This window comes from Rhipicephalus sanguineus, chromosome 4 (genome assembly GCF_013339695.2).
Source record: "Rhipicephalus sanguineus isolate Rsan-2018 chromosome 4, BIME_Rsan_1.4, whole genome shotgun sequence".
NCBI classification, from domain to species: domain Eukaryota; kingdom Metazoa; phylum Arthropoda; class Arachnida; order Ixodida; family Ixodidae; genus Rhipicephalus; species Rhipicephalus sanguineus.
The window spans coordinates 53,056,418-53,070,370 of record NC_051179.1 but is presented as its reverse complement, the minus strand read 5'-3'; the positions used below and the strand labels follow the sequence as shown (position 1 = coordinate 53,070,370).

At 46.1% G+C, this 13,953-nt stretch overlaps 1 protein-coding gene across 1 annotated transcript in view; it reads left to right on the top strand.

Annotated features, from left to right (window-relative positions):
* Nucleotides 1-13,953, top strand: part of LOC119391204 (uncharacterized) — a 571,776-nt gene that overhangs the window by 268,746 nt on the left and 289,077 nt on the right. The window contains exons 15-16 of the mRNA XM_049415193.1: nucleotides 5,316-5,507; nucleotides 6,655-6,808. Of these exons, the coding sequence (XP_049271150.1) occupies nucleotides 5,316-5,507; nucleotides 6,655-6,808 (346 nt within the window). The remainder of the gene's footprint in view (nucleotides 1-5,315; nucleotides 5,508-6,654; nucleotides 6,809-13,953) is intronic.

The window sequence follows — 13,953 nt, the reverse complement described above, 5'->3', positions numbered from 1 at the left end:
AGCTTGAGAAAGTCCGCATCTGCAAATAAAACCACTGAATAGACGAAGACACCAAATGTCTGAGAGCTTAGCTTGGCTGAAGAACGGGCTATGAAAACAAAAACTCGCGAGAAAGAAAAAATACAGATGTGGTATAGTCATACCATAGTGCTCAGAGAACACGCTTCCGCACTTCATTTGGAACGCCGTCCTTGCTTCCGATTCGTTTTCCGTCGCGTCTCGTTGTGTGCTTTTAGCAATATCTCCCCCGGGTATCCTCCGCTGTCGTCGTCTACACGGCGCGAATCATCGGCCAGATCCGAATCGGCAATGAAAACTGCCGTGTTCCTTTCATACACCACCTTCTCATCCCACGGCCCCGAGCAGCAGAGCTGTTAGTACTGCGTGGTGTACTCTTTCATTTCCTTCGGCAAGTCCTTCATGTATCCACCCCCTTCCCTTTTAGCACTTTCTTTTTCTTTTCCCTACAGACCACGGCCCTTTGTACACAACCGAGCTTTGCTCCGTTTCCCCTGTAGCACATGAAAAATTGCTGTCATCTGTGGATGACGTGGCGAAAGAGAGAAAAGGTCGTTTCAATAGCGGTTATACAAGGAACTGGGGGAAGGACTATCGCGATCTCTCCCTTCGCTGTACAGAAAGGAGTGCGAAAAATAACTAGCACGAAAAGAAAGAAACGAAGCAAGCTCTCTTTCGTGAAGTCTTCACGTCCTGTTCGTAGTGCCACGGCCGCTGGATGAAAAAGCTCACGGGTGCGCTTTTTCATCCAGCGGCCGCGGTAGTGCCCGAGGTCTGGAGCGCGGAAGAGCACGCAATCCTCATTGGATATTGCATGTACATTCTGCCTTCTCTCTCTCTCTCTCTCTCGATATGTAATATATATATATATATATATATATATATATATATATATATATATATATATATATATATATATATATATATATATATATATATATATATATATATATATATATATATATATATATATATATATATATATATATATATATATATATATATATATATTCCAGCCAAGCTCGAGCTATGACGACGCAAGTGAAGACATTCCACTAGTGATAACATGTACGGATGATGAGGAAGATGTAAAAGTGATATTAATACGGAGAGATGATGAAAATGAAAGCGTGTCGGGGGTTAGATATGGCAAGCCGTTATACTGTCATTAAGTTCAATATAACCAAGTGCGTTGCTTTATTTATTTATTTATTTATTTATTTATTTATTTATTTATTTATTTATTTATTTATTTATTTATTTATTTATTTATTTATTTATTTGGCTATCGCTACAAACAGCCTTTGCGAAGCCTGCTCCTTCTGGACATGCATTGCAAAGGCTAAAAACCCCGCGTGCAATTGCTATGGCTCTGGATCCAACGTTTCGAGCAGAGAACATTCCCTGGTAAACGATTCCTCGTCACTTCAACCCTCCAGCTTCCTCTGAATTTCTGCCTCGATTGGATAATGCAGTCTTATTCCAAGAACAGTGCTGAAACAGTGTCTCCGGCAGTGTTCGTGCCTGTCTAGGCGATGTCTTCGAGATCGGCATGATACTTAGGTAGATCAACCATACAAAGTTGAAACATGTTTCTTATTTCCTTTCCTCAACCGATTATACTTGACACTTCATTCGCGACACAAGTTTCCGCTGCTGGCAGCCGCGCAACAAAGCATTGACGCAAAGGCCCCTCAAACAAAACTTGTTTGAGAAGCATCTTGAGAAACCAACAACGATTTTTTACTACAAAGAAACTTGGAGGACGCTTGAAGTTAGCCTTCAAAAGTGAAACGCGATAGCGTAATCGGGCCTCGTGCGCATCGATTTAAACCGGGCCGCAAGGAAAGGAACGTTTGTGCGCGTAACATTGGCCGTTTCAAACTATCCTAGAATACCTATTGCAAGTGCAGTTGCGAAATGCTCACTACGCCGTAATTCTTCCCTTTGCAAATGGGCGATGTACCCACTACGCGTCCGTAATGTATGGTGCGCACCTGCACACTTTGTAATGGGTGGGCAGCTTTAAACCACTCACTATTTGCACAATGCACATGTTTTGACGCCTGGTGGGATTTTACGATTCTGCCACGCAAATATCACATGAGTTAATGACTACTCCCAGTACATGACATTCATATAGCGTTTTTTTTTTCTTACGAAGCAGTTTCAAGCGCTGGCGTGGCTCCGTAGTAGAACATCTGCGTGCTACGCAGAAGGCCTGGGCTCGGTTCTCACTCGGACAGAATGTTTTTATTATTTATTTATTTGCATCTATCTCGGATTTTCGCTCACAACCAACGACGCCGACACCGACACCGACACCGGAACTTCTGCGAAACGAGCTCCTTAACGCTGTCGCATTAAAATACACGCACTAAAGTCCATGACTATGTCCTACTAAAGACAGACGCATCTTTTCCAAACGTATATGGTACAGTACAGTACGAAGAACTTGATTGAAATCATCTTGAGGACCCGCAGGTCGCGGGATCGAGTCCCGGCCGCGGCGGCTGCATTTTCGATGGAGGCGAAAATGTTTGAGGCCCGTGTACTTAGATTTAGGTGCATGTTAAAGAACCCCAGGTGGTCGAAATTTCCGGAGCCCTCCACTACGGCGTCTCTCATAATCATATCGTGGTTTTGGGACGTTAAACCCCAGATATTATTATGAAATCATCCTGAGAAGTGCCACCCCTTAGGGTGACACCGCGGGGCGCTCCCATGTGGGGACAGTTAGAGCCTAGCCTGATCGCCGCATCGCAGGCTCTCTGGACAGACCAAAGTAGATGATGATACTCCGAGGCCTTGAGGGCCGAGCTACACTTTTGTTCTGTGAGGTCCTTGTCCCCACGTAACGGGGCGCACCGCCAGAGCAGTGTGCTCTAGATTGCACGTTCCCCCGCAGCGAGGGCACTGTGAGCTAAAGTCACTCGGGAATAGGCATTGCATGAAAGCGAGATTAGGATAGGAATTAGTCTGGGAGCATCTTAAGGGTCCATAGACTAAGATAAGAAAATATGATGCGTTTGAATTAAGACTTACGCGTGCTGTTGGTGCAAAACAACCCTTGCATATTAATTACCCTTGTATAATATCGATGATGCAGCTTCGCAGCCACGTGATCGCTTATGCGCTGAAGTAGAAAAGCCTTTCTGTTACGCCACTAAGTTCGCACGCAAATCGTTCGACGCGAGACTAGCGTCAAAGCAATAAGAAGTGTGCTGATATCTTTACTGTACGGCCGTTCAAGTGAAGGTGACCGCATACACACGGCCTTCAGCAAGAGGCACGGCTTTCCACCGGATGCTTAAGGGAAGTTTCAATAATCTCCAGAATGCTCAACCAACAAATCAAAAGGGTCTTCATTGCTGATGAGTGATGAGTTTAGCTAGTAACGACTGGAATAATAAATCACCGCTGGGCATAGTTAAACAGAACTGGTTATACACACATACCTAAAAGTGCACTGCGCGCTCTTTGGCAAATTATATAATGAGAACAATAAGGAGCCATGACTAATCGCTACATTCTATTGGAGAAAAAGAGAATTAGAGAAGCAGTCATCCTAATTTGCACTGGTACTTAGTGAGAAGGCGCAAGAAAAAGCAATCTTCTACGTTTCCACAGTCATATAAGTACGCAGCCGTCATGTCGAAACGGCCCTAAACGAAAGTGAAAAATCGAACGGTTATGAGTGTAGTTGCGCCTGCACGTTAATTGCTCACCTCCCAGTCGAGCGCTAGAGTAACCAACGGCGCGGGAATGTTTGCTCTTCGTGAGTAATCGGGAGAAAAATTAAACAAGGTGAGAGGGGAAAAAAAAAACCTTAAACGACTCGTCACGTACCGAAGCGCAGCATTAATCCACAGACAGTGACAAATTTAGTTGAACGCCGGTGCGCGCACCAACCCGTAAAATGGACGACGGCAGATATTTCAACGCCGCGTGAACTCCCCCCGCGGCCTGTGCCAAGGCATCGACGTTCCGGCGCTGCTCCACCGGACCGTAATGGTTTAATCAATTCCGGGCTCGTCAGTTTGCCTTCGACCACGCTTCATTACCTGTTCCCCTGCTTTCCTTCTCTCTGCTTCTTTTGCAGGAAATCAAGCGAGCCGGAACAACGGAGAGAAGTGCTGTTGTTTTTATTTTGGTCTTTTATCGAAGGCGCGAAATTTCATCTCCGAACTCTTTATTAGCCAGGGGTAACTATGACAAAGTGAAGAACTGGAAGTGCTGGGCGAAGACGTGAAGGACTCCAGCCTTTATTGACGCTTCGGAAGGAGGCAGTTCGAATGACTGGAATGACTTGCAGCGCCGTAACGGACGAGTCAAAAAGAGAGAGAGAGAGAGACAGAGAGAGAGAGATAAAGAGAGACAAACGTTGTTATAGCTATTGAAGCTTAACGCGTGTCCGCATCGGTTGTACAGTGGTTACGGTGTTCCGCTGCTGACCCTTAAGTCCCGGGTTCGATGCCCGCCGCGGCAGTCGCATTTCGATGGAGGCGAAATGCTAGCGGCCCGTGTACTGTGCGATGTCAGTGCACGTTAAAAAACATCATACGGTCGATATTTCCGGAGCCCTCCACTACGGCTTGCTTCATAATGATGTATAGTTTTGGTCGTCGGTTTTGGTACGTCACACCCCCAGATAACAGTCTTCTTGCTTCCTTGTATTCTGCTGCGCTACGCTTCAAGCCATTCCATTATGACAAACCAATAAGCCCACATCGGCACCCTCGTGAAGGTAGTTGGTTAGCTTTAGCTCAGTTTAAGTTGTTCAAGCTGTGTTCAAAGTGAGATGTAAGCGCACTTGGGTGACGTTAAGCACTGCAGTGAGCAGCTATCGGTATACCAGCTGAGCAAACGCTCAGCAGTAACGGGCCGTACCTAGTATTTTATTACGCACAGCGATGTCATATCTCCCGCATTAAACAATGGCTAAAGAGAGATGCCTCAAATAAAAGCAAACGCGTGTCAAAGTTGTCCGGCTCCTTCGGCGCCCCATCTAACCTTTAGTTTTCATTTTTCTGTGTATTATTTTGAGTCAGTATCTTATTTCTCATATGCCTTACATCCACAGTTCTTCGTGATTCTATAGTATCCCGTACGAAAACCTGCGAGTTCTCATGTAAATCAGATATGGTCATGCAAGGTTATCGGTAGAGGACACATGGGTCTTTTGTCTAAAAGGGGCAAGTAGCAATCCTCTTCCTTCACATATATTGTGCTACGCACATTAGCTATACATAGCATGTCATCAATACAAGTTCCGGGGGGTGTTTTTGCGTCCGCAGGCTGCTTCTACAAGTCGGAGCGGTACGAGCACGGCGACTCGGTGGAAACCCCGGAGCCGTGTCTGAACTGCACCTGCCAGAAGGGCGTCCTGGTCTGCTACCTGCGCGTGTGCCCGACAATTGGCACGCCGGCGCCCGGATGCTTCACGGCTAGGGAGGCCGGACAGTGCTGCCCCAGCGTCTTCTGCAGTGGTAAGCCTCGTCTACACGACTGCATGATTATCACGTGAGAAAGTGGATCGCAACTGACTCCACGATGGGGCAAGAGTCGATCCAACTCCTAGGAGTCTATGGAATCAGCTTTCTTAAAATCGGCCTTGAAAAAGAAGCGGCCACACGACACGGGCACCTGCGATGTATTCTGTCTCTGTGCAGTATTCTGTGCAATGTCACTGTGCAATATCCTGCCGCGCATTCATGCAGAATATCAGGACATTTTTTTTATTTTGTGGAGTCTGCGCATAGGCGTGAGCGGGCTTCCCCTGTGCATAGGGGGGGGGGGCAATGTTTGAAAACCCCCCCCCCCCCCCTTGATGAAGTACAAGAAACAACACGTTTCACAAAGAAAATGAAGCGATCCTGCCTTTAGTCCATGGCTTTCCGGGAGTAAAGATTGGAGGTAAACACTTCAGGGTGCAACATCAGGGCCCTTCGGCCGCCATTATCGTTAAAAACCTGCGTGGTCAAAACCTGCTCTTTAAACAATGATGCGACTGTTGCTCCTTAATGTGGGGCATACTTTGCACACCCCCCCCCCTTAGGTGATTACAGGGGGGGGGTGCCCCTCATGCCCTCCTCCCCTCCCCCGTATGAACGCCTCTGGGTCTCTGGGGTGTCTACAGAGGGATATAACTCCAATGAACTCCAATAACGACGATATGGCTTTTCTTATTCTTTTCTTCTACCTTTTTTATTTTTAGTTATACCTTCCTGATCTCAGTTACGCTAAGCAGTTGTTTATAACCACGTTGTGTCACACACAAACGCTTGGTCTTGTATGCCGTTACGATCCCTTACGTCACATTACAGCAAAGTGGAGCATCCATTCAACCATTCAAAATTGGAGAGTTCCTTGCGGATCAACCGCCGGCGCAATGGCGGTGTCCGTAGCACACTCTCCCGTGGTCAAATGCGCAAAAAAGTAGCTTGTTCGCGACGAAGTTATTAATACCAGGAAGAACTCACTTGCATGATCTGCTGCCTGCATGTAGCACGTCTTTGTGAGCAAAACAGCAACGTTAGAACTTGCGAAACATTTCTTAAAAAGTGGAAAGACCATTTTTTTGCTGTTATTGGTAATTCCACCTATATAACGCCAGGTTGCCGCTTCTTCCCACAGGTGATAAGAAGTCCGAAACCACAACAACTCCTCCACCTCCGACCGACGACGACTATTATGACTACCCGGCGACCATAGACTACGACACCGACACTACCACAACCACGACTACCACCACTACAACCAGGAGGCCCTTCACAACTCCTACTCGCAGGTACAGCTTCGCTCCCAGGCCCTTCAACCGGCCGCACGCCAGCGGCATCGACAAAGTCGAACTGTCTGCAAGGACACCCAGCGTCATCGTAGAGCACACTGAACAGAGTACGACCGCGGAGGTCGACGTCACGACCATCACAACCGACTTGCCTTCGACGACGACGACCGCAACTAAAGCGGCAATCCAGACTCCGTCCGAGGCCGCGACCGCTCGACGCCCGGTCACGACATTCACCCCGACCATAACGACGCAACAGCAATCGGTTGGCACCTCAACCACTCCCGAAGACGTCGTCGTGACCGTGACGGCAATGGGAATCACTCCAACGGCGACTACATCACTTCCGATGGAGACGACGACGACAGCCTTAATGGACCTTTCGGGAAGTGACCACCATGACAAGGTCGGGGTGACAACACCGTCCCGACTCATCGGCCAGCAGACCGAACGCGGTGCAAAGACCCGTACATATGGACGCAAGCACTCCAACTACGAGGGCGCCTTCCACCACTACGACCGCTACGGAGCTAGAGGCAAGGACACCTGCAGAGCCCTTCGGCGAGGGCTCCGATTCAAACAAGAGGCCTGACGTCATTGAAGGGGGGCCGGAAGTAGTTGTAGACGCTAGCACAACCACCACGACCACTGGGGGCAGTACTACAGTCGCTTCCTCGACAACATCACCCTTCGACAGCAACGAAGCCTTGGCGGATGCCGGGTACGTCGCCGGTACGGCGTCGCCGAACGAGGTCGAGGCACCCGTGAGGAAGCCCCTGACCGACGACGAGCCAGTGAACAGCGTCGAGGACGCTTTGCAAGGAGACGGCAGGGACAGCATCATGTTCGTGTCATCCACGCCAATGCCCATAGAATTGCATCACAGCTTTGATTTGCAGGACCTCAACACCGTCTCCGGAGGTAAGCCGTGTAAACTTGAAGGCTAGCGGGCAGCTTCGTTTAAGCATTGGGAAACCCAGCCAATTTTACTAACTTCTCCCATTTTTTTTAAATTTCTTCCTTCACGAAAATTTAAGCCCACATCAGCGGCATAAGCGATTGGCTGAAACGTACGATTCAAAACTCGATTTCGTGATATGAACTTGATGACCCGTGAAAGCGTTTCCACCAAGCAGTTGCAAAAGAATACGCCAGAGTCTAAACAAAAATAAACATGGCGAAACTCGAAACGAATTGCGTATATAGAGAAGAGATCCACATTTGTGGAGGACTAAAATATCAGCCATATAGCTGATGAAAGTAACCAAGTTAACAGCAATAGTGCAAAGTCTCGCACGCTTTAACTCCTATAGAGGCTTCTCTGCATCTCTTCTATGCCCATACTCTTGAATGACCTTTCAGCAAGCCCATGTAGTATAGGATAACATAATTCGCAATAAATTTGATCCCCAAAAGCGCCAAAACATCAACAGGGCATTATTTCTATATATGCCTCGCAAAGTGCTAATTAGACTCAGACCTTGTACCTTGCAGTAATCCCCACGAAGTAGGTTTTAAAAAAAAAGGACACAGGCAAAGAGCAAGGCATTCATTTCCATATACGACAAACGCCATTGGAGCTACTGTTCGGACAAAATAACCAATTGTTAAAAAAAAAAACAAAGGTCGTCGATCTATGTGATCAGCTAGTTTATATTCATAAGTTAACATGTTCCGTTCCAGCTTCACCTAACGGCCGGTCGATTATATCGGTATTAAGATATATATAGCATAGAAAATCCGCGAACATTCGAAGAATTAAGAGAAATGCGGGTTACTAAGGGTACTATGGTTTAACGTAGCAAAAACATGCTTCGACGAAATGAAGGTCCGAATGTTTCATGCCTGACCGACTCCATTACAGCAGAAAACGGCGCGAGAGAGATCGCGGCACCGACTAGCGGCATCGCTTGGAAAGTATCCAAATGGGAGGAAAACTAATAACTCGTACTGATGCCACGGCCGTGAGTGAAGCAACGAAAAAAAAATAAAAAGAGAGGGGAGAGTACAATGGGGAGAAGTGCTCTTTCCAGTTTCCCGAACGTGTTTCGGAAAGCGATAACATGTCCGTTTCAATTTTTTGTTTAATCTTTAATCTTTTCAATCTTTTTCTTTCCTTGGCCCTGTGAGTAATGACGCAGCACAGATAACGCCCCGGCAACCGAGCAGCAATCAATGCAAATGAAGCGTGTTTGCTGCATCGACGGGATTCGAAGAAGAAACATAGCGGTCACGTCACACCTCTCCCTATGAAATAGCAAGAAAAAAAAACAATACTAAGAAAAGAAAAAGAACGTCATGAAGCCAGTATGAAGGCGCGAGTATTCTGTCGTCAAATATGTGGAGAGATAATAAGAAAAAAACTTAGTAAGAGAGACAGCGAGACTCGAAAGTGATCGCGCCACGCAATAACCACGGCCATTTGCGAGTCGCTCGTGAGAGAGTTCGAATGACTGAAAAAACAACGGTTATGTAACGGCACGGAGCGATAAAGATAGGCGATGCCAGTTCTTATCTTTTGCAGAGACTTACTGCGCGCACGTGCGCAGGAACTGACTGGTATGGAGGGAAAATAATATAGTTTGATTCGCCGTAAATTTCGCAGGGCGTTGATCCGGCCGCGGGCTGTAGTTGTTACACGATGCAAAACGAAATATCATTGCGTAAAAGACAATAATGGGAGAAGTAGGCGGAACGCGTGAAAGAAAGAAAGAAAGAAAGAAAGAAAGAAAGAAAGAAAGAAAGAAAGAAAGAAAGAAAGAAAGAAAGAAAGAAAGAAAGAAAGAAAGAAAGAAAGAAAGAGAAAGAAAGAAAGAAAGAAAGAAAGAAAGAAAGAAAGAAAGAAAGAAAGAAAGAAAGAAAGAAAGAAAGAAAGAAAGAAGTTAGCCAGGTTAACAGCCCGGTTGGCTACTCTAAGCTGGGGGAAACGGTAAGGGCAGAAAAGGTGACGAGAATGGAAGAGAAAAGAAAAATGACAACCCGCACACTATAGCTCTTCAGTAAGTTCTGTAGCTTCCAACGAAACACACTAGCGATTTTATAGCATTTCGGGCCTTCTATGTTTGGTACCAGGATGCAAGAAATTAATTTTCGTCAAGGGGTGGTTGTCAGTTCTCGAGCATGACCCACACAGACTTCGCAGTTTTGATTTATAGCCATTCCGGTTACTTATAGCTATATATAGGCATTAATTAAAGGCTACTGCTAGCCGTGGGTGTCAAGTGAGAGCACAATGTCATCCCGTCGTGGTAAGCCGTGCGGAAGACAAACTTTTAGATGGGGATCCAGACAAAAAAAGAAAAGCAGGCCCTGGTTGATTAAAATATAAGACGACGGTGCAAAACGGGACAAGGACGAATACAAGAAGAAGAGGCGTATATACAAGCGCACTTGTACAAGCGCTGGTGCGCTTGTATACGTCTCTTCTTCTTGTATTCGTCCTTGTCCCCTTTTGCGCCACCGTCTTATATTTTAACTATGCACCAACTAGCCCAGCAACAAATTTTACTGGTTCATTAAGTTTGTCGAATCCCATTGGACCGCTATGCCGACGCACACGGCCCACCACTCGCCACTCCAGCAGTAAGTCTTTGTTAAATGACTGGGTATGTTTGGAAGACTGGTTGAATGTCTGGTTATACAGCACACAGTGAATTTGCTTTGGGTGAGGATATCGTTACGTAGGGAGACGTCGACGGAAGGCTACGTGCGGATATATTTAGGAGAGATGCCGCACCGGTTTAAGTTGACAGCCAACACTGGTCAAGGGTTGTGGTCTTCTTTTCAGGCACGGCAGACGCCTTCCTTATCAATGGCAGTTGCCCGTAGTAACATAATTAAAACACTCGGCTGCTACGAATGGCTGCGCGCGTTGAACAAACGATGGAAAGCTGCGGGGAAAAAAATAAAATAGAAAGCAGTGTTCTCTGTAATGTTTATCAATTTTATTGATACAGTGCGCTGACATGCTCCCCAAGTAATTTATCGTCTTTCTAATGCAAAATCCGAAGGCATTCTTTTGCGAAAGTTGCACAGAAAGAAGCGCGCTCGCCTTTGTCAACTGATAACCACCAAGTGCAGTGTCGACAAAATCCCTGCACTTGTTTATCTTAGAAACGAGTCAAGGTCCAATATATAGGCTCGCTCTGAATGAAAGGTACATAGATTACGAAGTTCTTAGTGCGTTGCTTCGCAGTGTCGGTTCGCATGTTTCCTGGGATAGTCTTACATCTTGCTCAGCCATTACTGTTAATCAGAACAGGCAGATAAAAAAAATTGCAAATGCAATAACGAAGAGCACATAATGACATAGCATATATAGAATGCGACTTTTATCAAATGCTTAGACCATTTGAAGTAATCGCAATCGCTAATGCGAAACGTACCCAGGTGTTCGGAGCTTGAGGAAGCTCACAGGTAAGCAAACATACTCAACGCAGTGACTAAAAGTACTTGGGTTGGTCGATCCATGAACACTCTCACTCACTCACTCACTCACTCACTCACTCACTCACTCACTCACTCACTCACTCACTCACTCACTCACTCACTCACTCACTCACTCACTCACTCACTCACTCACTCACTCACTCACTCACTCACTCACTCACTCACTCACTCACTCACTCACTCACTCACTCACTCACTCACTCATCAATCAATCAATCAATCAATCAATCAATCAATCAATCAACCAATCAATCAATCAATCAATCAATCAATCAATCAATCAATCAATCAAGAGCAACGCGTGGGAAAAAGGATACGTATCGCATCGCTGTGGAGCGTTCAGAACTAATTCGGCGGCGTAGTTCCTTATTGTGCAAATAATACACAGCCAACCAGCTTTCCTTCTTGTGTTTTTAACGATACCCCTCCGTCGAAACAAGTCATCCGCGGCCTGCTGAATTGTGATTAACAGCAAAACGTTAGTGCCACTTAGATTTGCCGACGTATAATACTAAGTGGACACACCGTTTTTAATAACATATAGTAATTGCTGCTTCTAATGTACACGTTTTTTTTTTTTTTAGATTCTAACACTACTTTTATTTTGTAGCTAATGCAACGCTACCTATCTTGCATACTTACGGCCTCTAACAGTGCAAAAGAAAGCGTAGGCAATGAACCTAACTGAAGCTAATATTAAGTGAAATGGCCGCTATAGTACAAGTGCACGTAGAAATTGTTGCATGTAGAAACTGTTGCTACGTTACAGATTTCGAAGTGTCATTAGTCATTCCTTGGGGAGGAACATGCGACCCAAATGGTCGGGCCCAGGTTTGAGGCGCACTTCACGTATACTTATTTCCATCCTAAGCAGCGTACATTATAGAAGAGCCGCTCCTTGGACCACGACTTTTCCATTCCCTTACGCTGCAGTTACAACGAAAACACATTAGTCAGCCCTCAGACGTTCGCGTACGTTATGCTCAAGCGAACTTCTTTTGACCTGGCACAGCGCGCTTACTTTAGCAGCTAAAGTATTCGGTTTCTGTAAGATCATTTCTAACACAGAAACGTTGGCACGTGCACTGGTCAGACCAGGTCCTTTAAACGCAAGTTTCTTGTACTTTCTCTGTCTTCTTTGTCAGACCATTAGAATCAACTTAATCGCATTAACTGACCAGTGTAGCTGCTCTCAGATGACTGATCGAAGCTTTTACAATTCTAGAGGAGCAAATTTCAAGGTACTCATATTTGACTGCACCTGTGTCCGTGTTGTTGCTTTGCGAAGGTTGGAGGCAGTAATTAACATGAAAGATGGCTGACGGCATCAGCTTTATTAATTCGCTAATAGCTGATTTACATGCCGGGTCGTCATACCATCATTACTGAAAAAACTTTGTTCCAGTTTTCATCTATAGGCGCTGGAAAGATACGACGATCCACGTGGCCATACGAAACAATATATGCAATTCAGTATAGCTGGTCTGTGTATTGCGCGCTGGCTATACAGTCTAAATAATTTATTCACACTAATATTGATCGCTACAGTACCGCGCCCATTCACTTTGTTACCGCACGACGCAAGCTTTGCAGCCGCGGTTGACACGCAACACGCATTGCCCCGTGTGTTTTCAGCATGCCTGGACGAAGCCTCGCTGTACGCCGAGGGGTCGGCCATGCTTTCCTCCAACTTTTGCAATTACTGCTACTGCATTCGCGGCTTAAAGCGTTGCGTCCAGCCTAAGTGCCACCTGGCGGTGGAGGACTGCGAGCCGCAGTTCACCAGCCAGTACGACTGTTGCCCCGCCAGCTATGCCTGCAGTAAGTACACGCTGTGCTTTACGCCACACTAACTATACTGCATATATACCTGCTTTGCCTTGCCTAACGACGATGTCTAACTCGCTGACACGTGTTCAGCCCAACGAAGGAAAGTCATACGCCGTTTCCCCTTTGTTCGCAGTACGCGGCGTTACGTGGTAAGCTCGCCAGGGCAACGTCTGATTGGTGGTAGCGTACTCTATCGTAAAGGATGTTCAAGCTAAGGAAGACTTAGCCAGAAGCCAAGAAGAGAACTTGCATTCGTGACTGCGTGCTTGTTTGGCTAATTACTTGCGTGCTTTGTTTGCTTGTTGAGTGGTGAAGATAAACCCCAATAACCTTTGTCAAAGCGTTGTCTACTGGCTAAGGCACCCCTTGTTTGCTTAATGATGATAAGCTCCAGTCCATCTTCGCGACCGCTTTGCCTTGTTCAGACTCGTCGTATCGGAAGGTTTATCACTGGTGAAGCCTCTTTAGATAACGATTTCAGCCAGCACTCGATTTACACATAACGACAGTTATAGCCCACAGAAATATACGGCAGGAACGCGTAAGCTTTCATAAATTGAATTTGTGTAATTCCACACAGGCTTATTATTAATTAAGGAGGAGTGCAAGCCGAAAACATCGAGCATCGATGGCACCACTTTGGCCGCAAAGACGTAGGAATGATGCTTTTTCGTGTCATCAAACTGACAGTACCTTCAGGGAACAAAGGCACCGCTGGGAAACTCGTTTTACGATCTCTTACTTTACTATATTTAGGAAGTTTTTCTACTCCGCTTTGCGCCATGTTCACTCCAACAAGGGAGCCGTACCATAGACAGTATACTCTGTCGTCTAGCAAAAGAACTATCGAACGCGGACTCAAAGTA